The 24,796-nt window shown below is 36.7% G+C and overlaps 1 protein-coding gene, 1 long non-coding RNA gene and 1 other non-coding gene across 3 annotated transcripts in view; 2 read left to right on the forward strand and 1 right to left on the reverse strand.

Annotated features, from left to right (window-relative positions):
- Window positions 1-9,274, forward strand: LOC106951994 (uncharacterized). Its single transcript, XR_001425902.1, has 2 exons — window positions 1-147; window positions 9,175-9,274. It is a non-coding gene; the product is annotated as an uncharacterized LOC106951994 (long non-coding RNA).
- A 2,109-nt stretch (window positions 9,275-11,383) lies between these two features.
- Window positions 11,384-11,457, reverse strand: trnai-aau (transfer RNA isoleucine (anticodon AAU)). The gene has a single exon. It is a non-coding gene; the product is annotated as a tRNA-Ile (tRNA).
- A 7,129-nt stretch (window positions 11,458-18,586) lies between these two features.
- lrrc38b (leucine rich repeat containing 38b) overlaps window positions 18,587-24,796 on the forward strand; it is a 20,983-nt gene continuing 14,773 nt past the window's right edge. Inside the window, exon 1 of the mRNA XM_015039815.1 lies at window positions 18,587-20,126. Coding sequence (XP_014895301.1) covers window positions 19,499-20,126 — 628 coding nt within the window. The 5' untranslated portion in view covers window positions 18,587-19,498. The remainder of the gene's footprint in view (window positions 20,127-24,796) is intronic.

The raw sequence follows: 24,796 nt of genomic DNA on the forward strand, positions 1-24,796 counted from the left end.
CAATCCGGAAACAGCTTGGCTTGAACATCTGGACCGGGAAAATGTTTGACGCTGGAAGCTACAAGCTAGCATGAACATGACAACTGAGACAGGAACACCGTGTGTGCATCCACAACGAACCGCGCCAGGTGGTGCTGAAACCAAAAAGTAAGTTATGCCTGGTGTGCGGATGTACTTGCCTGTCAGCATGGACGTCCAAGCTCGTGATGTCTCCTCAGTCAAAGTCAACTCACAGTATCAATAAAATGCAGCGTTGTCTAAATGACCCCCACTCCCCAAAAATAAATAAAATAATAAAAAATAAGAATTAAAAAAAAAATAATCACAGATTCCCCTCCCCACCACCATATCTACATTTCAATTAATTTTCTTAGGTCAGTGTTGGCCTTTCTTTGATTTATTTTGTCCTCTTTCCATCTCTATAGATAACTCCCACGTGACGTCACACTTTATAAATCCGGGTGCTCTCAAATACATATTAAAAGGTTGCATTGCGGGAAAAAAAAGAAGCAAAACATTAATTTCCAAGCTGCAGAAAAGTAATTGTTAGGGATATTCATATCTGATTTTAATACTGTTGTTATATCAATGTTTACAAATACTTATCAATTTTTTTATTTGTTACTCCATTAATCTTTACAATAATCAACAGATTACTTGATTACTAAAATAATAATTTGCAACAGGCCTAGTATTAATAGTTCCAATGATTACATATTATTTTAATTAAACCTGAAAAAAACATTAACCATCATTTGTTTGGTCAAATAACAGATGATCCAATGCAGCTGAAGATGGCATTTAGATAAAGAGCAAGGGCTCCAAACGTCAGACTTATTATTTTTCAGGCACCATCTTAATGGTTTGAGAAAGGAGATTTTTTTGGTTCACTTCATTTAGATAAAACATTTTAGCTGGCGAGCTGAAATGGGCAGAAGACCAGAGACTAGAGAGTCTTTGATAAAAAGTATATTGATTCATGTTACAAATCTGTCAAAACCTATGGAGCTGAGAATAAAATAATAAAATCAAACTCTAATTTTTGAGTTAAATTCTGAAGACAACATGCAATCTTTTTTTTTTACATATAGACATTTTTCAGCATTTACGAGAGATGCTACTTAAAATATGATCAAATTTAACGATTCCAATGTTCGGGATCTATCAACTTTGTTTTCCTGCTGATTTTAAATACAGTCTGTTTTGTGTATTAATTAATTCAAATATGGAAATAATATCTGCAGTGTTTTTTGAAATTTGCTATTAGGTCTGTTCTTTTTTTTTCTTTGCCAGAAATGATACATGGTCTTTCTGCTCTGCTGCCTAGTTAAAAAAAAAAAAAAAATCATTTTATATTTTTTTTAAAATCCATATCGAAACCAGAAGAGAGACAACATGTCTCTCATGGTTTAATTTTGGGATCGCCACAGAGGATTAGTATACATTGGTTGATATCCTGAAAATGTACATCAGGAAATACAACTTTCATGATTCTGTTATCAGTATTGACCTGATGGTTATTAAAGTATTCTTTATTCTGTTTTTTATTTCACATCTAGGTCAGCCAGTTGCCTGCAACTTTTTAAATATTTATGCTCAGGAGAAACATCACAACCCCCAGGCCTTTACGTTCTTACTGTTTTCACAATGTTGAAAAGGGTGAAGAAGATCAGGCTGGATTTAGATTACTGTCTTCCATGTTGTCTACAAAAGACACCATGAGTAACGGGAACCATTCAGCCTTAAAAGGCAGAATAATTCACTTGCACATGATACCCACATTACAGGTTTCCCCGTAAAACATATTTATCACCGGATAACCTACCATTTTCCTCAAAGCAGTTGAGAGCTGCACGTCACAAGAAAGCCTCGTTATTTATCCAGCTTGCCACAGGGTGGCAGTGTTTGACAATTTTCCAATCAGTAAGATTCTGGAGGACAGCTCCCTCAACCATCCCCCCTTACCCCCGCAAGGTCTCAGCCTGTCTAGACATCTTGCAATTTTCCTCTTTTGTGAGAGTGAGTAGAGAGAGATAGGAAGAGAGAAAGAGATTTTTAATACAAATAAATTTAGTTTATCCACTGTTGTTTTGCCCGAGCTGATGACATTTGTCAACAGAAGAAATGGGACTCAAATCGGGCCTCAAGGAGAAATAAGAGGCAAATAGGACATCGGTCAAGGCACGGTAATAAACGTCAGCTGCTGTGTGGTAATATTTTCTCCGCTGATCTCTGGTCAGGTGGAGACAGTGACAGAATATTTTAAGATGCAGCAGAGTGTGTCTTCCAGTCTCAACAGATTACTAAGCCTGGGTGTAATCCCAGGAAGGTCATAGCTCACCTTTAATCTCCTCCTATGTGTCATTATACGAGCAGTTCTAACTACAGTTCCACAAATGACTGATTGGAGGACATTATTAACATGGCACTCACACCATACCATCTGTTCATGACTACAGATGAATAGCATCGTGTTTTGATGTGCAGTGTATTATTTACTGGGGCCTCGGAGGCGTTGGATACTATGTGTATTTAAATTTGCACTGGCACAGTCATAGTTTGAGATGTAGAGGGATAAATGTGAAAGAAAGTGAACATTAAAAAAAGAAGTCTTGTTTTCATAATAAAAGTAACAAAAATGCATGCATGATTATTATTTTTTGTTAAGTGCAAATAGTTCATATAATGGTGGCATCAATTTAACTATTTCTATTTTCTTGTTATACCTTTGTGATTAATTTTCCTCTAGGAGTGTAACATTTTCTATCATTTGTAAAGTTTAATAATGTGCTTAATATTTTTAAAATAATGAGTTAACTATCCAAGGATCCAAGTTTTTTTTTTTTTTTTTTTTTAGCCTGCTGTATTTCAAGAAACACATATCTTTAATTTAATATATGCAAGCAAACTGATATTTCGCAAACTGATCCTTACTAAAGTCAAAACATCAGACACTACATGACAAAATGGTACATTGGTACTTTCCAAAGTAGCTTTTTTATTCAAAATTGGGACTTTTGCTGGGTTGAGATAAACAGCAAGTGGAGTCAATCCATCAAACTTTTTGGGGTAGAATGACAGTTGAGCTAAAGGGGTTAAGAGAGAAGAGGAGGATGATAGATAGAGCTGCTTTGACTACCACAGGCTATGGGAGATGTTTCATGGTATCTGTTTGCTCTTAACTCACGTTCCTAGTGCTTCTGCACCAGCCATTCAATTTATCTCATGCTCAGATGTCTTAGTGCCCCTCACTGAGTAATGCTGGCACAAAGTCCTTAGAATGCATACATGTATTGTGGAGTTAGGCTTGTCTATGACACACTGGCATTTGCCAAATAGGAAGGTGTTAAATGATAAGGAAGGTAGACGTAAGTGATGGCAAAACTCCTTGCTGTGACTCTCTCTATTGCATCCCTTAGATTGGAGTAAAACTGATGGTGACATTTCTCCTTTTTCTTCATTTAAGTTCAAATAATTGGAACTTTAGAGGAGAGAGCAGGAGAGGTTAGGCATTTTATTTCTGGTTACGTTGCAGCAGTTCAGCCCCTCTATGTATGACTTGTCTAGTAATGATGCTGTTGTTGTAGCTCTTCTCACTTTGTTTACTGTGGCTGCTGTGAAGTATGACCTAAAATATTCAGTCAAATAGCTGATTAGTGCAATAACGACAATTACACTGAAATGTTTAACTTGTAAATATACCTTTCAAATATTTGTTCTGGGCACTAAACTATTCAAGAATAAATATGGGAAGACTTGCTGGTGTGTTTTTTTCACATAAACCAGTTTGTCTATGAATCTCTCATTTTGTTTAAAATAATGTCAGACCCTTTAAAAAACACTGGGCAATCTGACTTCTATTCCGAATCGAGGCATGAAGAAAATGTATCCAATTTGTTATTACTACAGACAGAGAGGAAAAAGGAAAATGACTGTTTTTTTTTTTTTTTTTGAAATTCAAACATTTACCATTTAAATAGAACAATTCTTCAGAATTTTGCATCTGTATGCATGGAATAGAGAATCTTCTGGAACCTATTAACCGTGGATTCCAGCCCAGAAGGATTGGAGTACATTTCAAAATTACTTTGCATTTCTTATATTCTTCAAAAACAGTATATGTGATGTCAGTCAACAAGTTGTTGAATTAAGATCAGGGATTTGTGGTGTGCCACTCCAAAATTTTAATTATCTTGGTTTAAACCCAGGTGGTATTTGCTCTCTGGTATGTTTGGGATTGTTGTCTTGCTGAAACACCCAAGGTCATTATGTCAGCACAGGAGAACAAGACCTCTCCAAGAATTTTGATGTGTTCAAACTCATCCATGATTTCTTGAATATAACCCAATACAATACATCACTAAACATCCCAATATCACGACGCTTAAGCCACCATTCTTCACAAATTGCAATCCGAAGAACTCTTGAACTCCAATTTAATGTTATTATTTCATGAAGTGGTAAACCATTTCTCTTTCAGTCACTCAGTGTGGCAAGTTCTAACCTTTTCAACCCATGTAATTTTCTAAACAGTGAGTTTGGAGCTCAACATTGACTGATTTGTTGCCATTTTGATTATTAGTAATTCTGAATATATACACAAATAAAGGTGACTGAACTTCCTATTTCTGTCAGTGTGAACATGTTTATTGAAATTAATGAAATAGTGATAATAGGGTCTGCCAACCATATTTCATGTGATGATAGATTTATACAATACAGATGTGAAATTATCTTGTAATCTCTTCACTGCTTCGTTCATTTTAAAGTAGGATTTGCCATATAGAAATTAGGTCATAAGAATTTGCCATAATAGTGTGAAAAGCCCAGTTATATTTGTGATTAAATGTCTTCTGTAAAGTATTTTGGAGCAAAACCTAGAGCCGGTAAAGTTCAATAACAGCAGCACTACATAATGTGGTACAATTTAAGAATGGGTCAGCACAGTCCATATGGTTTCACTAACAATAAATACAGCAGATATTCTGTGATTTAATTTTGCAGTTCTTATTTTAAAAGCTGTTAATATAAATCTTAAGTGAACTTTTAGGGGGTTTTTTTTGGACAATATAAACATATTGATAGAACCTGTCTTTTAGTCTGGCTTCCTTGGGGCGGTGAGTGCCTTTGAATAAACTGGGGACCCTGAGCAGAGAAGGACAATTAAACAGCTGTCACAGTAACTGACAGAGAAACACAGATCTCAGTTAACACTTGGCAATTACAGCTTTAATTAAATACTGTAATTGCCAATTAAATATTCTCTGTTTTAATGAAAGTCAAAAATGCAAGTGATTATTGGCTTTAGTCAAATAAATGAATTCTTCTTCCTACTTGCAGGACAGAGTTTGAGAACAATTAATTACAGTCTTGCAGTTGTTCCCTTTGTCCCTGTGGCACAAGTAAGCAGCAATAAACAACTAGACCCCTCTGAAGCTGAGCCCATGATGAAAACTCCCTTAATTTTAATAAAGCAAACAAAAATTGTGCAGCAACAGCAAGAAACAAAACATATAACAAAAAACTAATGTATATAATCTAAAATGATGACCAAGGAAGTAGTGGGGCTGGAATCACAGATGTGGGTTGGGGTGAGCACAATGTAAAAGTTGCAAAAGCACATTCCAAATTAAACGCCGGACACAAAACTTTACAAACATAACACAACCTGGTAAACTTCGAACTTCGAAAATTAATTATAGCATTTACTGAAAGTAGTGTGAGGTTATAAGTACCATGTGGGTTTAATTTTCATGAGCTCCATTTTAAGGGTGTGAAGATTTCAACTGAGGGTCAGGAAAAGGCCCAGCGTCAAGTGGAAGTATCTTGGGGTCTTGTTAGTGACTGAGGAAAAAATGGAGTAGGAGATCGATAGGGGGATTGTTGTTGCATCTGCAGTGATGTGAGCACTGTACCGATCTATCATGGTGAAATGAGAGCTGCAAACCGAAGCTTTGCGTTCCGAGACCGAGATGGTCACAAGCTTTGGCCACTGACTGTAAGAATGAGATCATAGATACAAGCGGCCAAAATGAGTTTTCTCTGCAGGTTGTCTGGGATCTCCCTTATAGATGGGGTGAAAAGATCAGTCATCCAGGAGGGACTCAGAGACAAGTTTTCTCCACATGGAGAGGAAACACTGGTGAGGTACTCCAGGCATGTACCATCAGGAGGAGAAGGCCCAAGACACACAGGAGGGAGTTTGTTTCTCGCCTGACCTGGGAACGGTTTGGGGTTTTCTTGGAGGAGCCGGGAAGAGGGAAGTCAGGGTCTCTCTGCTTAAGCTGCTGATCCTGGAAGATCATTCATGGATGGATGGATAGAGATGGTATCAATGAATGATTGTTTCTATCTCTAATGTTTCATTTGGTGTTTTGTGTTGATTAATGCATTTCACTTGGTTGTTCAGGTGTCTCTTGACACTGTCCCTCAATGGCTAACCTATATAAATGAGGTTAAAAGAAATTCTGAAAGGTTACATGTGACTTGAAATATATAAATATTTGATCCCCCTGCCTTGTTATAACTAAACTCATCTGGGTCGACAAGATATGAAAATAATACTAAGCAACAATCAAAAATAAATGGGGTGAGAGAGAGGGGAAATATTCTAGATTTAATTCGATGAATTATGTCAAATTTGACTGTGTTTTATAGTAAATTTTATCCCAAGATGTCCTTTAAACAGTTAGTTGCCTCCTTCCTTATGTAACACAGTACCAAAGGACGCAAGGCATCCATACATTTATTATTAATTTGATTCTGCAAGCAAGTTTTTTTTTTTTGTTTGTTTAGTTTATATGCATGTGCAGTCATGCTCTGCTCACTCTACTGATTGAGATTGTCTCCTCTAAATGTCACTTTAAGTCTATTCATTACTACAACAATTTTACTTTCACAGCTGATTCAGAGGAAGGGTACAGTACCACTCAAAGCCCTTGACACCTCTCTGCATTGATGTGTTTGTGTGTATCTCTCCACATTCAGATTGGCATGTGCTGACAGAACATCCTTGCACTTGCTGACTAGCTGTGGACAGGAGGGAGATGTAGCGGTCAGAAATATTTTCCTCCTCTCATTACATGTGGAGCCATGACTTTGACAGTGATCTTCAAAACAGGAAAACAGACGGAGGCCCCCACCCACTTATCCTTGGTGATGGGGGTCGTGATGGTAGTGGGTGCTGGAACATGCTGTCTGATGTGGCAGGACTGAAAGACAGACATACGCACAAGAGAGGAGGGTAGAGTTGTATATTTAAAAAAAAACAAAAAAAAAAAAAACAGTGACGCACATGTGTCACACCTCTTACTCAGGACTTCTCCTTGGCAACTATCTCCACCCGCTTCAACTTGTTCCATGTGTGTGCCCGCTACGTGGAGTGCCCTGCACAACTTCATCTTCTCCTGGACTAATTTGAAACAGAAGCACATATTTTATTATGCTGCCAGCACAAACAGACTTAACCTTGGGTTTTGACACCACTCGTGGACAGAGCAGTATTTATATGGTGAGATCAGTGTCTGCTGCCAAACTCAGCGTGATAGAAGGAGAATGCCAGTTATGTCCACTGTTTAGGGAGGAGAGAATGAAATTGCACTGTTGTTATTTTTGTCCTGTCGTGCAGCACCACATAGAACATACACTGCCCGAAATTACACTGCCAAGTAGCACCAGGTCATCATTTTAAGCCATATCATAGCTGGACTTCCTGACCCCTGAGCTTCTGCCAGGGACAAATTAATGATGATGTCAGTTGCCAACATGACAGAAGAGTAACATGTCAAGAAGCTTGACAAAGCATTAGTGCTGAGAAATGTAATTTGAGAGGTTTTCATGATCTACAGCATTGGTGTCAAAGTGATTTTCATTTTGGTCCACATCAAGATCATAAATGTCCTCAAAAGGCCAGATGTGGCAGAATGTATAGCTAAAACTACCTACTAACAAACAGTTAAAATAGAGCTTTCTATGCATTTGATTTGTACTTCTGAAGGTTAAATAGTATTTAACATTATTCACAATGATGTAATTTGGCCCTGACCAAATAAAACCCGATTTGACTTGACTGATAAAACAATATGTAAACACACAACTGTTATCTTGAAGTTCTCTTTCTGTGGCCCCCTCTGGAGTGTCACAGAAATATGGTGGGTTTAGATTTAACTTCCATGATTTCAGTTTTAGACGAGATCTACAGTTTAACTGCAAGAAGGTACAGTATGAATCCAAAGATAATTATTTGTGAAAAGATTGAAGGATGGGTTGATTATTAGGGACAGAGTTGTAAACACAGTGATCCAAATATGATTTGTGATTAGTGAAGAGCATAAGAAACACCCTGGCCTCAGATGTAACCGATCTGGAGCTGACCTCTACATTCAGATTAGAGCCAAAATGTGGCATAAACAACATGAAAGCCAGAATCCATTTTTCCCTCTATCAGCAATGTAATATTTCTATTGCTGTAACTTTTTTGACATTCATAGAATTCTATTTGACGTCCATAGTTGTGAAAATATTATGTCATATAATAGATGCTTCTTGCATATTTCTAGTTCAAGCCATAAAATGACCTTTGACTCAAAATTGAAGAAAAAAAAAAAAAGCTCAGTGAAAATCTGTCTTTGGTTCTGAGCCTGTCAATCACCACAGTTCTATTTTTGCTTGTGCCTGAACCTTGGGGACAACTGCCATAGCTGAGCTCAGTAAATATGTGACATCTTCACAGTGGATTCTCTAGAGTTTTGTGGAATATGGAGAATTTTAGACCCACTTTTTAGTAGAGCCTTAGGTGGGATTGAGCATTTGAACCTTGTCCTTAACCACTCTTTATCCATGTTAAAGGTTATTGTATCACGCATTGTACAGACAGACATTGCTCTCACCCAGTGGAGCGTTCTTAAAATGTGTTCCAGCTTTGGAAAGATATAGCTCTAAGCTTTTTTCATACTGTAGCAAATGCAAATCAGTCATTGCACATAGATTAAGTCTGCACACATTTAACAATATCTTTCTGCTGCCTTTCACATACCAAGTGAAAGTACGTTGCTGAACAGATAAAAGTAAACCAACAAAACCATAGATTACAAACTGAGGAGTTTATTTCTCAGTTTGTAAATCACTGAAAGCTCACCTCCATTTCCCTTCTTGTTTCTCCTTCCTGCCAATAAGGCTCAAGCAGTGGCAGTTTATATGGACAACCGCTCATGTATGGCACCATCTTGTGGAGGCCGACAAACTGGCTAGGACTGCCTCTGAGCTCAAGGCATAAGAAAAAAGGAGACACGGTTAAACATGAAGATTTCCCATAATGTTGAGAGGTTTCCTTCCCTCTCATCTAAACAATACTTTGTAAATGTTTAAGGGCTGAGAAGACCAAGTGGCCACGTGGCACAATGATGCTATATGTACTATGTGGAATTTGTCATTGGTTTACTAAGAAAAAACAGCAGAAACTCAATTAATAGAAGTACAAATCATCATGTACATCAGTTAAACCACATCTGTGAGTTGATATAAAACACCACAAAGATTGTTGTACATTATCTAATCAGCCATGTAAGCTAAATTTTTTGCTTAAAAGTTTCTGTCATGTATGATGTGATGTCACATGCTCTTGGAAAACTTTGTATGTAGATATGTGACAAACTAGAATAAGGAACATTAATACAGTGGTGATATAAAGTCATGTCTGCTACATTAAACCAAATGACCTTATATGTTGTTATGGTCTATTAATTGAGAAAGAGAATAAATATAAAATATTTGTTTAGTCACAATATTACTACCAAATACTTAACGTAAAGCATGTGCCTTGCCAATAGTTTGCGTGTCTCTTGATTGAGCTTTGCTGGAAAAACAGATGTTTTGTTAATCTTAGCGTCATGAGTCAGACCATCTGTGTATCCTGAAGTATTGTCTGTCATGAGCTGTACCTAAATACACAACATACTAAGAGAATCCAGACTGGGGGCAAAGACAGAGACTTCCCTTGGAAAGCTTTTCACATTGCCCTTTTCACTCACACTGTCCTGCACAGCCAGAGGGCTTCTGGGTGTTACAGGCTGTCCTTGGGTTCTGCTCTTTCTCCAAATCCATTGTGCATGTGTCTCAGTGAAAGTGAGTGTGTAGCAGAGAGACAGATGATGAATGACTGATAGTGATGTCACTCTCGACCTTCGAACTTTTGCTCAAAAATTAAAAGGATTGCACCAGCAATAAATATAGTAAGAGAGATGAGAGATTAAGCGAGTCAAAGGAAAGCTTGTGGGTGTGGGTGTGTGTGGGCAGAAGGTTACCGAATACACATTTTGATCTCATTGTGCCAAATATAATGAGCAGTGAGATGATAATTCCTACCATGTCCTCCCGTAAAGCTCCCTGTGAGTGGGATCAAACTACAGTCAGAGTATTTGTTAGTATTTAGCTTTAGTACCTGTTAGTCCAACTCCACACCACCATCTGGTACTGTTTAGCATCAGCCATGTCTAATGATATTCAGTGTGAATGCTGTGGGCATTCACACTGAGTTCCATTTTTCTGGTTGCTCTGTAAATTTCGCCACGCCTCTTTTCCTACATACTTTGTTTTATTTTTACCATTCAACTTTTATACTATTCAGCTTGTTCTCCTAATGCCAGCTATATCTCTTGGTATTTATAACATTCATAATTTTTTATAATAGTCAGCTGTTTATGAATTTTTCTCCCCATGGGGGAAACCGCTCTATCCTGTGGCAGAATTGAGAATTACACTATAAAATTTTCTGTTGCGTTTCACAGTGGATGTTTCAGGTTCTGCCTATTCATTGCAATCAATGATGCAGTTTCAGAGCTGTCATGGAGGACACAAAGCAGTGGTGATTTTGAAGTTGGGCAGTTTAACAGCTTTTATGCTAACACCTGGGAATAATTTGAACTTTTGACGTTTTTTTTTTGTACTGCATATAGCATTGTTTTTTGTAGTTACCGTGCTAAACATTGCCTCCAAACAAATGTTAATATCTCAGGAACCATAAGAGGTATGGATTCTTTTTTTTTCTTTCACATGTCATGAATTTTACTGTAGCCCAGCATGCTAGTGGTAACCTATTTGCTATCATTAGTTTTTTAGCTAGTTTTAGTTTTTTAGCTAGTTTTGGCTTTTACCTGGGTGCACACTGCATGGACTATTTCTTTCCTTTCGTCAAGTCTTCACCAGTTGGCTTCAAACGCTTTTGCCATTTTCACCAAAATCATTCAGCATTGACACTTGCATTTTCATAGGAAATGCACTTTCTAGTATTCTAATGTTTTTTTCAAAATCAATATGCATCATGGTTTAATTTAAAGCCTTCTGCTATTTTGAAGCATTGATTTTTTTGAAGACTTTAGATTTGAATTGGCCAGTATGGGGATTGAACCCATGACCTTGGCGTTATTAGCACCACACTCTAACCAGCTGAGCTAACCGGCCATACATACTCTTGGGCTTCCATGGATTTAAGGAAAACTTACATGATCTTAAAAGGATTTGACAAATTCTTCATGTAATTCTCTTATTTAAGTTATATAGTGCCTCTTTACAACGAATACATTCCCAAACTTAATTCATACTTATTAATTTTCTTTTGAGTTACACAGTGCCTTGCAAAAGCATTCATTTCCATTTCTTACATTCCTTCCCATTGTAGTCACAAATCTATGTACTGTATTTTTCATTTTGATTTTCTGCTATAGACCAATGAAAGGTGTACTTTCATGAAAAATCAGAAATACACAAAGACATTGATTGGAACAGTTAAATTCTTAAAAAACATAGCTAAAGACATGTTAGGAAAACCTAAAAACCAATCAAAACAAAATTTTAAGCCTCGTCTTAAAAACAAATAGAGTGACTGCCTCATAGGGAAAAGTTAGAAGCTTGTTCCACACAAGAAGACCCAGTTTACTGATTGCTCCTGCCCCAACCCTACATTCAGAAACCCTGCAAATCACAATTATCCCCATATGAGAGTAAAGTTCACAATTGTAAGGAAGGTGTTTAGAGCTTTATGAAAAATTGAAATATTGAATTGGTGCTGTTACACACAAAATCAATGAGAAAAAACAATGAATATCAATGTCTCACACTTAATAACCTGATGGATACATATGCTTCCTCAATTGATTCTTTCCTTAACCTCTTATATTGAATTTAGGAATATATATATTTTTTTCCAGTCACTCCTCTTTTAGTTCTTTCAAAAAATGTTAATGAGAATGAGGATGCACTTTTGGTGTCTGAAGCCTAACTTTTCAGGCAGATATTTCAAATCAGACATAGTTTTACCCTAAATCTAATAAGATTGTTTTAATGCATTTAGGCTATAATGATGTGTGATGCTATGTCATTTCCTCGACATTAGTTCAACGTGGGTTGTGTTTCTTGGTCGTAGGTAAGCACTTGCTTTCATCTTTCAATGCAGCCATTGCCAGTGTGTTGGCTCTTTTGGGTACATCTGACAGATCCAAAGGGTTTTAAACAAACTATGTTTGATAATGCTCAAGGCATGACAACAGGCTTGGATGACATGACACTAGTGCTATATCTAGAGGTGGCAGGGTTACTCTATACAAACGTAGGCAAGACACAGCACAGCTAAACCCCAGTCGACACATAAACACTTCCCTAAATAGCACAGCTGAGAGGAAAGCTTTTTAGTTGCTGGAAGGAAATTTAAACCTTCTGTGAGATCAACTAACTACCTCATTCACCCTGGCAGTTGGCATGGCCACAGAGGTGTGCGTTGGCAAATGATGAGTTGAGGAGGAGTTGGGATTTGACATGTGGGATCTCAGTCCAGTAGAAAACAACATAAATGGGAAAAAATGCAACAAATTTGTAAATCATTGGGTTTAATTTTTAATGTATGAAAAGCATCCTTAATTTTTACTCTTAATATTTTATTTACTCTTTGGAGCTTTCTGTGTGCCATTTTACTTCTCACCTGCTTCCCTTCCTGCTGAGATGTGACACAGTTAGGAGTCCATGGTAAATTGCTTTCTTCCTTGGCACTGAAGGTCGTTTCTCATGTTTTTATATGGTGGCTTTTTTTCACACTGTTTTAAATTCTGCAGCGTTTGCATCACCTTAAAATAGCTTACTGCTAAAGACAAGAAATAAAACATTTACTGTGAATTTAGTGGTAAAAGCATGTTGAAAAGCGAATAATTCAGGATTTGCTATAAATTATTACCAAAATGTTGACCTTGTCTTTTACCCAAGAAATACTTCAGCCTTCAGACCTTAACTAGGATAATAATACTCAAAAGCAAAATGAGAAGCTGTGTCCACAAAAAACATCCCACATTTATGTTCCAACAGATTTTAGAAGCTACACATCAGCAATGTTTTGCACTGCAGTGACTGTGAGATACAGCACACACTGTTTTCTTATCTGGGCTGCAAATGTCTCTTCCTAGTGAGTGTCAATGACTGTAGGCTTTTACTACATGCAGAGAGGTTCTAAAACAAAAATAAGTCTGACTCATCTCTCTCACCCTGGTGACAAAAATTGCAAAAGAAAGAGGCCTTCTCACAGAGATGAAGAAGGCCATGTGATCCCAGATCTGCTCATTTGGACATCACTGTAAACAGACCCAGCTGTGTGGGAATCCTGGGCACTCGTATCATTTAACAACATGAAATACCAGGGATCATGGTGCTAAGCTGCTCTTTCCTGTAACTTTTTTAGGATATGGACTTTGTACCTTGCTGCACTATATTGAATTACTCACTGATTGCTGCAGAGATGATCACTGGCTGCCCTGAGCCATCTCTTCTACTCTGTCCTTGGGCTATAGAAACATCATTCTTTATCTCACGTCCTATCAGGGCAAAAGGCAAGGTGCCAAGAATCCCAAATGTCAGTGAATGGCTTAGGAAATAACAGCTGCTGTTCCATCTTGAATGTCCACCGCCACATAGTGAGAGGTGTTGAAAGGGACATAGTGACATTTGCAACAGGGTCTTCTCAACTTCCTCTCGTCTCCCATCTCTGTTTCCACCAAGCCACCAGTTGTTTCCTGCCCTGCTGTGACCATTAATCTACATACTGTTGGATACTAGGCTTCTTACCAGGCCAAACATCACGCTGTGTTTGACATTCATCATTTATTGATGGCCTGTTCTTTAATTGCAGTCGGAAAGAGCTTAGCTGTTCTGCTCTCACACTGGCTGATCCATAGGGAAAGCCCTCCTACTGATTTTACTCACACTGAGAGCCGTACTGTTGACTTATAATGGTTGTACCAGGCACTGAAAAAAAAATACCAACAGGGCTGTATTACTCTTATTTGTCATATCTTTCATTCAGGCTCAGACCTGTAAACTGCCTGAGTTTATTTGTGGAGAAAAGACATATGTATTGCTGAAAGATTAGTAAAATATAATTTTAGTTTGTAAGTGAAGAATTAAAGTTTCGAACCTAAATTTCTAGATGTGTAAAATGTTATAATGTTTTATATATATATATAACACTAGATTTTAACTCCATTGTAACGTTTTCCTAACTACATTTCTTTAAAACTTTAGCCTTAATAATAATAATAATAATAATAATAATAATAATAATAATAATAATAATAATAATAATAATAATAATAATTTTGTCTCTTTTTCTCCTCCACCCCCAAAGCCCCTTGATGTGGGAGACTCAGTGCGTAACATGAGACAATAGCACTTGTTTTTCATCATGACAGTTATGTTTTACTTTAGAAAATTTTATAGTGTTTAAAATTGTTTAATATTTTTTATAGTTTAAAAGAAACTCATATGGTTTAGGATTTGAGTGTTCGTGTGAACCAAGCACTGACTTCAATTTTGCACGTTCATGAGATTAAAATTTTTTTTATTTATTTATTTTTTTTAACAAGATGCTTTATTATCTCACATTTTCATGCATGCTGGAATTTAGGAGTAGGCAATCGCAAAGCTTTTATTTTTCTACAGAGAGAATAAAGACAATTTTTCCTATCATGTGTATATTGCTTTATCTTTGTGGATTTTTAGACTGGCAGACTTCATCCACCAATGTAATTTAGCTGTGAGAGCTACGTTACATAACCGGATGGACATTTTGGTGGTTTTACAAAGCAGCCTCAGTATGTGCATGCTTGTTCTAGAGGAACACGAAATATTAATACCTTTTTAGGTAAAATCTCTAAACTCCATTGTAATGTTTTCCTAACCACGTTTCTTTAAAACTTTAGCCTTAACACATAACCATGCATGTTATAATGAAAACAAATGACACGTCTCAATTGTGAACTCAAATTGATAAATATATTTGTCATGATTGCGAACATTTATTAGTATTAGGTCTGTTAGTTATGGAATTGTAATGCATTTTTCACAGCATTCTGTGAAAATTAGTTTTCTGAAGTCTGCCTTGGAAATCTAATCCTCCCATGTGGTTTATCCTGCCACCACAATGCTCTTTCATTTACAACCACTCACACAATCCGATTTTAATCTACATTAGGCATGGGATTAATTTGACTTCATACAGCTGCGGCTGGTCAGTCAGTTAATTTAAGCAGAAAGCAGTGACTGCTTCAAAGGAAATGCTAACTGTGCAGCAGATCAAGATGTAGCTCTAGAAGGCATTTTTGCAGGTGTGGATACTGTGCAAATTCAAGCATGCTCCTGTTATCTCTAAAAATAGAAGCTGAACTTTCACTGAAGCTTCCCTAAATAGATACAACTAAGAAGCTAAAATATTAGACAAGGGCAGTGTGCATTGATGAAAATAGCTTTATGATGGACAATTTCTTAGCATATTATCATTAAATGTGCAAGATAAACAACTTAAGGCTTTTTTTTATCATCAACATTTTTATGTATTCCCTATAGTACTTTAAATCCAGTAAAGCTGAACTTTGAATCATTCATCATAATGGTAACCCCATAGAAAACCTGAGGGCACATAAGGAAAATCAAGAATGATGCTGTTTCATTGCTGACAAGGTCATAGAACCTTGGCGCACAGTCTTACTCCTCTTGTACTTCAAATGTTTTCTGCTCTGAACACCAATAGCTGAGAGTCATTGCTACCGACTGTAAAATCAATTTGTTTAAGCGTCTGTAAAAAAATAAAAAATAAAAAAAAAGTAAAAAAACAAAAGCACACTGCCTATTCCTCATGTAGACACAAAGTAGAAGAATGTGGGAAGACTTTAGCACTTATGGAGGGTTTACTTGTAAAATATGGATTAGAAACATTGATACAATAAGTCAGTTTTTATCAGTGAAACTTCATGTTTCACTGTCATCAAATACAACTTGTAAGTAATTTTCAAAATAACTTTTAAACAAATAAAACTACTTCTACTGAATAACATTATAAACATTATAACAGTTTTATTAGGATAGCATTAGCGTTGTTATTGGCTAACATTCGTCACTGCCTGTCACAGTTTTACTTCATTAATGGATTATAAAATGCATTAATGTAACAATTTTATTAATACATTGTAAAACAACTATAATTGTTTCTTAGAGTACTAATGAAACTACAGAAACAGTCTATTTCAAATTTGTAAAAAGCACGACATCAGCTTAACAAAGATTCAATCTTACTGACTAAGAAATTTAAAGTTAGGTGCAATAAATTTGAGTTGATTTTTAGCTTAAATTCATGAAAGCTAAAATTAGGTCTACACAACATGAGAAATGGATAGAGAGGGTTGATTAATTAAATTGCACATGCAGCTTTAGAGCACATCACATTAAAAATACTGTATATTTTTTTAAAATCTCAGTTTCCTTAAGCATTAAATTTGCAGTGCATTTTTTAATAGATCACCAAATGTAATAGACATAGCTGGTGTGAATATTTGGACAGATTTTGCAACCAATAATCAGACCTGAAACTCTGCATTTCATATTCATATGCAGTAGAGATAGCAGTTGTAGGTGACTTGCCTATGTGCACATCAACCCATCAAACTTTGTTCTACAGGGTGAATGTGGACATCTGCTGACCGCCTAATTCAGCAGCATAATAGTTAATGGATTCATCAGCATATTAGGAACATTTTTTTACTAACACAAATCAGTTTCTAGTTTCATTAATTATCTCAAATCCAATCTGGAATGACAAAGGAACAACTCATTATGGATAGCAACAGAATACTAACAATGTGTTACATGGCTTTATATGTGCCAACTGTTTTTTTTTTTTTTTTTGCCCCTAAGGAAAGTCTACTCTATAGTTGTGTCCTTGCAGTTGTAAAGTAATATTACAACAATGAATAAAAAAAGCCCTACTACAAGTGGATGACTAATACAGGTTCAAGCATTAGTCACTTAGTGCAATCTACAGTGGCAAAAATGACATGAACAAATGAATCTGAAAGCAGCACAAACTGAATGCCATAAATTGTGCATATTATGTCATTCAGAAGTGGATTCATGTGAAAACAATGCCCTACTTTGGTGGCTAGCTCTTGTCAGTGGTGTCTGCATGCAGGTTATGTAGACAAACAGATTAGATAAGAATAAGAACCATTATGATGGCAGGTGAATACACAATTTCTGTGAATAAAAACATAATTCAAGACTGGAACAAATGCAGTAGCAGTTTAGCAGTGCCCTGCTAAACTGATCCTTTAAAAAAATCAATCAATCAATCAATCAATCAATCAATCAATCAATCTATCTATCTATCTATCTATCTATCTATCTATCTATCTATCTATCTATCTATCTATCTATCTATCTATCTATCTATCTATCTATCTATCTATATTCTTTCCTGTTATCTTTTATTTACTCTGAAGTTTATATACTTATGCCTAATGTGTGTGCGCTGTGAGTGTGTGAAACCGAAGTCAAACTTTTGTTTGTGCACACAAACTTGGCCAATAGATCTGATTTTGAATGAAGAAGTTACAACTGCTGGATAAAAGGTACAAAAATGACTTCATAACAAAATGTCATGAAATAAACAAAATGTGCAGCATAAGGCAACCACAGAAATTTCTCAAGAAAGTCTTCAGGGTTTTTTTGTTTGTGTAAAAACAGTCTCTTTTTTGAGCTGTTAGTTTAGCATTGTGGGGGCTATTTTATAACAAAATTATATGTTAGCCAAGAATCAAAAATTATTGATGATACAAGTTGCCATAATTACTATCACATTTGCTTGTTTGTATGGACTCAAATATAAAGAGGAAGCTAGAGCATCGTAAGTAAATAAATAAATGAAAAAAAAACAACCTGAAACTCAGAGGAACAACCTTAGTAGTCAACTAAAACTACACGAGTTTGGCAGATAATTTTTTTCCTACAGATATTTTTTTTAGTTAGGAAAATAGAGTGGTCACATTTTTTAAATAATAACAATAATAATAACAACAACAACAACAACAACAATAATAATAATAATAATATTGCATACATATTTGTAAATATTATTTTTAAAAACAAACAGCTGATAATATATTTTAGAATCTAACGCTATTTTACAAACACAGCTTTTATTGCCTTTAATTTCTTCTCACTATAGGAAGTGACATCACATGTTGACAGTGACTTGATGAATCAGACACGCCCCCCTGGAAAAAGGAGAGGGCATGAGATAAACCGTGGTAGATTCGGAGGCAGACATTGGATTGGCATGGCTGTGTGCAGCTCAGCACTTCATCCTACATCCACAAGGCTCCTGCCTGGGCATTTGGATTGTCTCTCAAACAGCTTAGAAATGGTGCTGGACAGCAGAGCACTGAGCCTGGCTTTGTTTTTACAGCATGTTGCAGGGTACTCGGAGATAGAGAGAGAGAATTAAGGGCGAGCGGGGGCAACATCATCACACATTTGAGCGATGCTCCGTGAGCTCTGTTTTTTTCACACCGTTTGGCTTTTCTGCACAAAGACTTTGGACTAATGGACGAATGCAGGAATGCAACTCTTTGCTTGTCATGCTTGAATTACTGTTCCATTTATCCTTTTTTGTCACAGTGCTCATTGTCTTTGTCTATCACTGCTGCCAGACGAACTGTGGGGTAGTGTGGCGGACACAGCTTTCTCCTCAACCCCCCTCTCCCTTGTCTGTTTCCCTTACTTCTCTTCTCTCCCAGCTTGCTCGTGTTAATTTACCGCTTCTAAGCTACATTCCCCTCTGTGTTATCCTCCGTTATTCCCACTGGTTACTGTCAGGCTCTAGTTGCACATATAAAACAGATAGACTGCTGTTATATCTTAGCAGCTTGTTACGTGATCTCCTAGAAAAGAGTTTTCCTCTGCTGCTCTGCCGTCACACAATTCCTAAGCTCTGTCAGGTATCTCTCTCCATAACATCAAGATGCTCATTCAAGAGGATTGATCTCTCTCACCCCCTTCACTCATCCCTTCCCCTCCCTTCTCCCAATCTTCTGCCCTCTGACCCCTGCCTTTTTGTTCTCAACCCTCATCCATTTTCTCTCTTTTGTCCTTAACCTAAACCTCCTCTCCCCTAATTCATTTGACCCTCTCGACCATGTTGCCATGGGTCCACTGGCTTCAACCTATCCTCGTTTTGCTGTCCTCTGTCTTTTGGACCTGGGGCGAAAACTGCCCAGCAACCTGCCTGTGCCCAGATCCTCACACTGTGGACTGTAGTGGCCGGGGGTTAACCCGTCTTCCTGAAGAGATCCCTTTGGATGTCCGGAGGCTTCTACTGGCCGACAACTGGATACCCCGTATCCCTTCGGATTTTCTGGTTCTGTACAGTGACTTGGTCTACTTGGACCTCCGGAACAATTCCCTCTCTTACATAGAACCTGGGACTCTAAGCACTTCCTCCAGGTTGGTCTTCCTCGACCTAGGTAGCAACAATCTGACTGAAATCCCAAAGGGGACTTTTGGGGAATCCCGGAGCTTGATCAAACTGCGACTGGGAAACAACCCATATTTGAGCATGGTGAGTGAGGACGCCTTTCTGGGCCTCACCTCTCTGCGAGAACTTGAACTGGAACGTAACGCACTATCTACCCTAAAGGTGGGAGCCCTGAGTCAGTTGCCCTCCTTGCGGGTGGTGAGACTCGAGGGCAACCCTTGGGTTTGCAACTGCAACTTCACCAACCTGTTTGAATGGTTGACGGAAAATCGTCACAAGCTTCCAAATGGTAAGTAATGTCATTTTAGAAACAGCACTTCGTTACTATGCATTAGTCAGATAACGTAAATTTGAGTGAAGCATTCATTGGTACATGGTAAATCCAACGACATCACACTTCCCTGGTCTATTTGCTTCTTTATTTATTTTCCCAGTGGAAGAGGAAACCCCCTCCCCCTCCCTTGTTCTAATTTTGTCTCTTTTTTTCCTCCACCCCCACAGCCCCTTGATGTGGGAGACTCAGTGCGTAACATGAGACAATAGCACTTGTTTTTCATCGTGACAGTTATGTTTTACTTTAGAAAATTTAATGGTGTTTAAAATTGTATTTTAAACACCATGGTTTAAAAAAAACTCATGTGGTTTAGGATTTGAGTGTTCGTGTGAACCAAGCACTGACTTCAATTTTGCACGTTCATGAGATTAAACATTTTTTATTTATTTATTTTTTTTAAACAAGATGGTTTATTATCTCACATTTTCATGCATGCTGGAGTAGACAAACGCAAAGATTTTATTTTTCTACAGAGAGAATAAAGATAATTTTTCCCATCATGTCTATATTGCCTTATCTTTGTGGATTTTTAGGCTGGCAGACTCCATCCACCAATGTAATTTAGCCGTGAGAGCTACGTTACATAACCGGATGGACATTTTGGTGGTTTTACAAAGCAGCCTCAGTATGTGCATGCTTGTTCTAGAGGAACATGAAATATTAATAGCTTTTTAGGTAAAATCTCTAAATAAGGTTGACTGGTTTTAACAGACAGGGTGTCTGTATTAAAAAGGGGCTGCCAGTCTTTTCCATGATGAAAAGGATACAAAATCATATCTTATACTATTTCAATTGTAGATCCATGTATTTCCTATTATATGGTATGTGTTTGTGTTCTGTTACAAATATTATTTGGGAGTTAAATCTTTTGTAGAGCACAGATTATTTCTTTGCAATTGTTACAGACAGGACTTACCTCATGAGAGCAGGGTAGGATGTGGGAGCAAAGAAGCAAAAATAAACAGATCTGACGGCTGAGCCACACATGACTTGTACTAAGGGTGATAATTTTCACTTCAGATTACAGAGATGTGATAACATAGATTTTTTTTCTTAAAATATACATTTAAGCTAAATATGTATTTAGTTTAAATGTACATGGGTCCTCATGCTGCCAGATCCATTTAAGCTAAATGTACATTTTAATGATTTAACAATGCTGTTCTGATCAAATACCCTGAAAATATATGATGATGTTGGGGAAACTGTCAGCTTTGTTTCAAAAAGATCTACTTTCATATAAAGTCTGATTACTCATGAGCCAAATAATCTAAGGAGTGCTAAAGAAGTGTGTTTTTAAATGTGGAAAAATAATTGCAGGAATCAGTTAAAGTTACACAGTAAAAGATGGGAAGAATTTTTAAATTGATTAGCCTTTAAAGTTTCACAATATAAGCATTTCATCAAGCATATTACTCTGTAATAAAGACCTGTTTTCTGTCTGCAAGATAAAATTGGCTGAAAGTTAACTGTTTTCTCACTGAATATTTTTGTGCTCAGTCTGAAAACTGGTTTGGTACTTCTCAGGTCTGCTGACAACCCACAAAATTAAACTACTTACAGACATATAGGCCATGGTGTTCTGTGCTATTGATTCTGCCCTTACTCTGCACTCAAATCTTTTTTTCCTTTGCCACCTCAGGTAGGAAAATTTGCTCACACATTCAGTCCTCATGCTGCCAGATCCAATAAACATAATGACTGAGCTCTTAACATTAGTTAAATAGTATGACCTATCCTCTGAAAAAAAAAAAAACAAATAAAAAAAACAAACATAAAAGACATGATTATACAATCACAGATGGATACTCATTAGTGAATGAGCTTGATTTGATAGGCTTTGCAGTATGCGTTGCCTCTCTAACAACCGCCATCAGTTGATGGAAGTTAGCAACATATAATCTAGTTGGACAAAATCATGGAAAACTGTTTATGAGTTGAGTTTTTTTTATTCTTGCACCATGACATATTAAAAAAAAAAAAAGGCGGTCTATATAAGTCAACAGCTGAAATGTTATTTACCAGCAGACAGAATTAACTCTCATTTTAACATTGAGTATTTTTTCTAACATTAAAACATTTTATATCCAGCATGAATGGGTCTTTGAAATGACTCCTTAAAGCATCTGAAGTTGCAAAATTAATAAAGTTTGTTAAGTGTAATTATCAGGTGTGTACCTGATAAGACTCCAAACAACATGATATAGCTGTGCACATGTATGAGTGATTAGTGAGCTTCTCAAGGCTGACACTTTATATCAGGAACTTAAAAGCTAATATATGGGCAAGATTTAACATGATAGAATAAGCTCTTAAAGTTATGACTATTACTCTTGGTTCTTTCTTTACCATTTGTCCAGGATACTAGAGTTTTCCACTTTACATTGTAGATTAGATTTAATTTTGCAGTGTGGAAAACAGAGATCTAGTTTTTACTTGTGCTCTAAGGATTCTACATTTGACTCAGACTTGAAATCTATCACTCAACTCTCAAGAAAAAAACATTACTTCATGTAAAGATAATAAAAATAACCCAGTACCTTGACAGTATTTGACTAAATGGTGATTCTCGTCTCCTTTGTCTAGTGCACACAAATAACTGGTTATCATGTAGGAGTTCAATTTAATGCTTGAACACTTTGGGTCAATAAAATGAGTAAACAGCAACCTTCAGTTTCACCAGCTTTTATTCAAGGGGAGACATAGGGGAATATTTTAACCACTACAGTCTGCTATAGGGCATTTTTAGAACATTTCAAAGTATTTCCTGTGCAACCTGTTTCAATCAAGAGAGGTGTTATTAAAGGGCGGGGGCAGGGTATAAGCTACATCAACTTTTTTGAGCTAATTATGTTATAATTTTATTTCTTCATAAAAAACACACCTGGAACATTGCTTTGACTCATTCATGCATGTTTGAAGAATCCTTTAATCTCACGTGGCAGCCATAAGGGGGTTGCTTAACGCCTGCATCTGTCCTCAGCTGAGGACCCGCCCCATGAATCGTCACTCCCCTGTGTCTCCTCCACACAGCTCCTCCAGACTAACAGCAGCAGCAATTAGCAAATACCTGTTGAAACTGTTGAGTTTGCTGAGCTTATCATACAAATAACAAAGCTCCTGTGAATGGTTATATAGAACAATATGGAGAAGCATTGTTGTGATAACGTGCTTAAAGAGACAGGCTAATTTCAAGGCATCAGATATGGTTATGATGTGAAGACAAAGTGTTTTTTGATATACTATAACATATTCATAACAACTGAAGGCAGCATAGTTACTTGATTGTGCTACAAAATGGCTCCATATACCTGGAAAATATATTATACCCCCGTTATTTACTGTAGCTGATGATACCACCCACCTTGAAAGTGGGCCTCTGTCTCTTTAAGAAGCTCCAGGACTTTTAGAATGTTGAATCAATGTTTATTTTTAGAATTTATTAAAAAATACGTACTTATCAAGAGAAATCTGATCTGAAAATATTCAAAACATAAGCAGAATGTGGTATATTAAAGGACACGAATTGGAAGGAGCTCTGGACAACATAGTGATTTCTGGGTATGAAAGATGGGATATAAGCAAAAACTTAAAATGACTCCCAAGCCTTCATGAGGAAAAAGTAGGAGCACTTTAGTACTTTATTGTCGCTTGAAATTGGACACTACCAAATATAGAACATAATAAAAATAGTCTTTAATGTCCAACACTGTGGACATTCAGGTGTAACAGTAGCATCAAAGTACATCTATGTGCACACACGCACGTGCACACATATTTATTTATTTTATTTATGTGTTTATTAATTACAGATAGATTAATGATAGCAATAATAAGTTGTACAGGATTATTGCATAAAGACAGTGATCAGAAAGGCGTATTCCAATCCAAGGGATATGCAGCTGAGTAGGATGACTTGTTTTTCAAACGTACATAAAGTGCATGCATGTTAAACATTACAAAGAAAACAGATCATTTACAGTAAATGATCTTTAATGAATATTAGTAATGAGGAAAATATTGCTAATGATTATGCAAATCTCAGAATGGCTCCCAACAAATTGCTTTTGTTGGGAGCAGTGAAGAATACACAATCTAATAGCTCCTTTGCGCTCCTACAGTGCAGCACTCTGTCACTGAAGAAGGTCTCCAGATTGTCCATCAGTCATGTTATTTTAACCAGAGTCCTTCTGTCTCCCACCACCTGAACTGGGTCGAGGGAGCATCCGGGCACACAGCTGGCCTTCCTGATGAGCTTATTGAATAGCTTCCTCTGAGCTGTTGATATCAGCATTTAAAAATCTCTAAACTGTAGAACCCGTATGATAGACAGAAATTAATCCATAAACATTCCTCTTTAAAGGACAGAAATAGTTGCAGCATTCTTCATAAGTGCCTGCATAATATAGCAGCTGCAGAGTGTCTGCAGTAAATCCAATTCCCAATTCATTTTTCACTTCTTGATTTCCCTCGTGATTTTAACTTCACAGCACAGCATCCTTTTCTGTTTGTGTCACCGCAGGTCAGAATGATGGATGGTTGAAAGATAGTTGAAATTTTTGAATTTGAAATTATAAGCAAAAAAAAAAAAAAAAAAAAAAAAAAAAAAAAAAAACACTTTTTTT

This window comes from Poecilia latipinna, unplaced genomic scaffold (genome assembly GCF_001443285.1).
Source record: "Poecilia latipinna isolate Pla-1442-1.1 unplaced genomic scaffold, P_latipinna-1.0 Scaffold487, whole genome shotgun sequence".
In the NCBI taxonomy this organism is placed as follows: domain Eukaryota; kingdom Metazoa; phylum Chordata; class Actinopteri; order Cyprinodontiformes; family Poeciliidae; genus Poecilia; species Poecilia latipinna.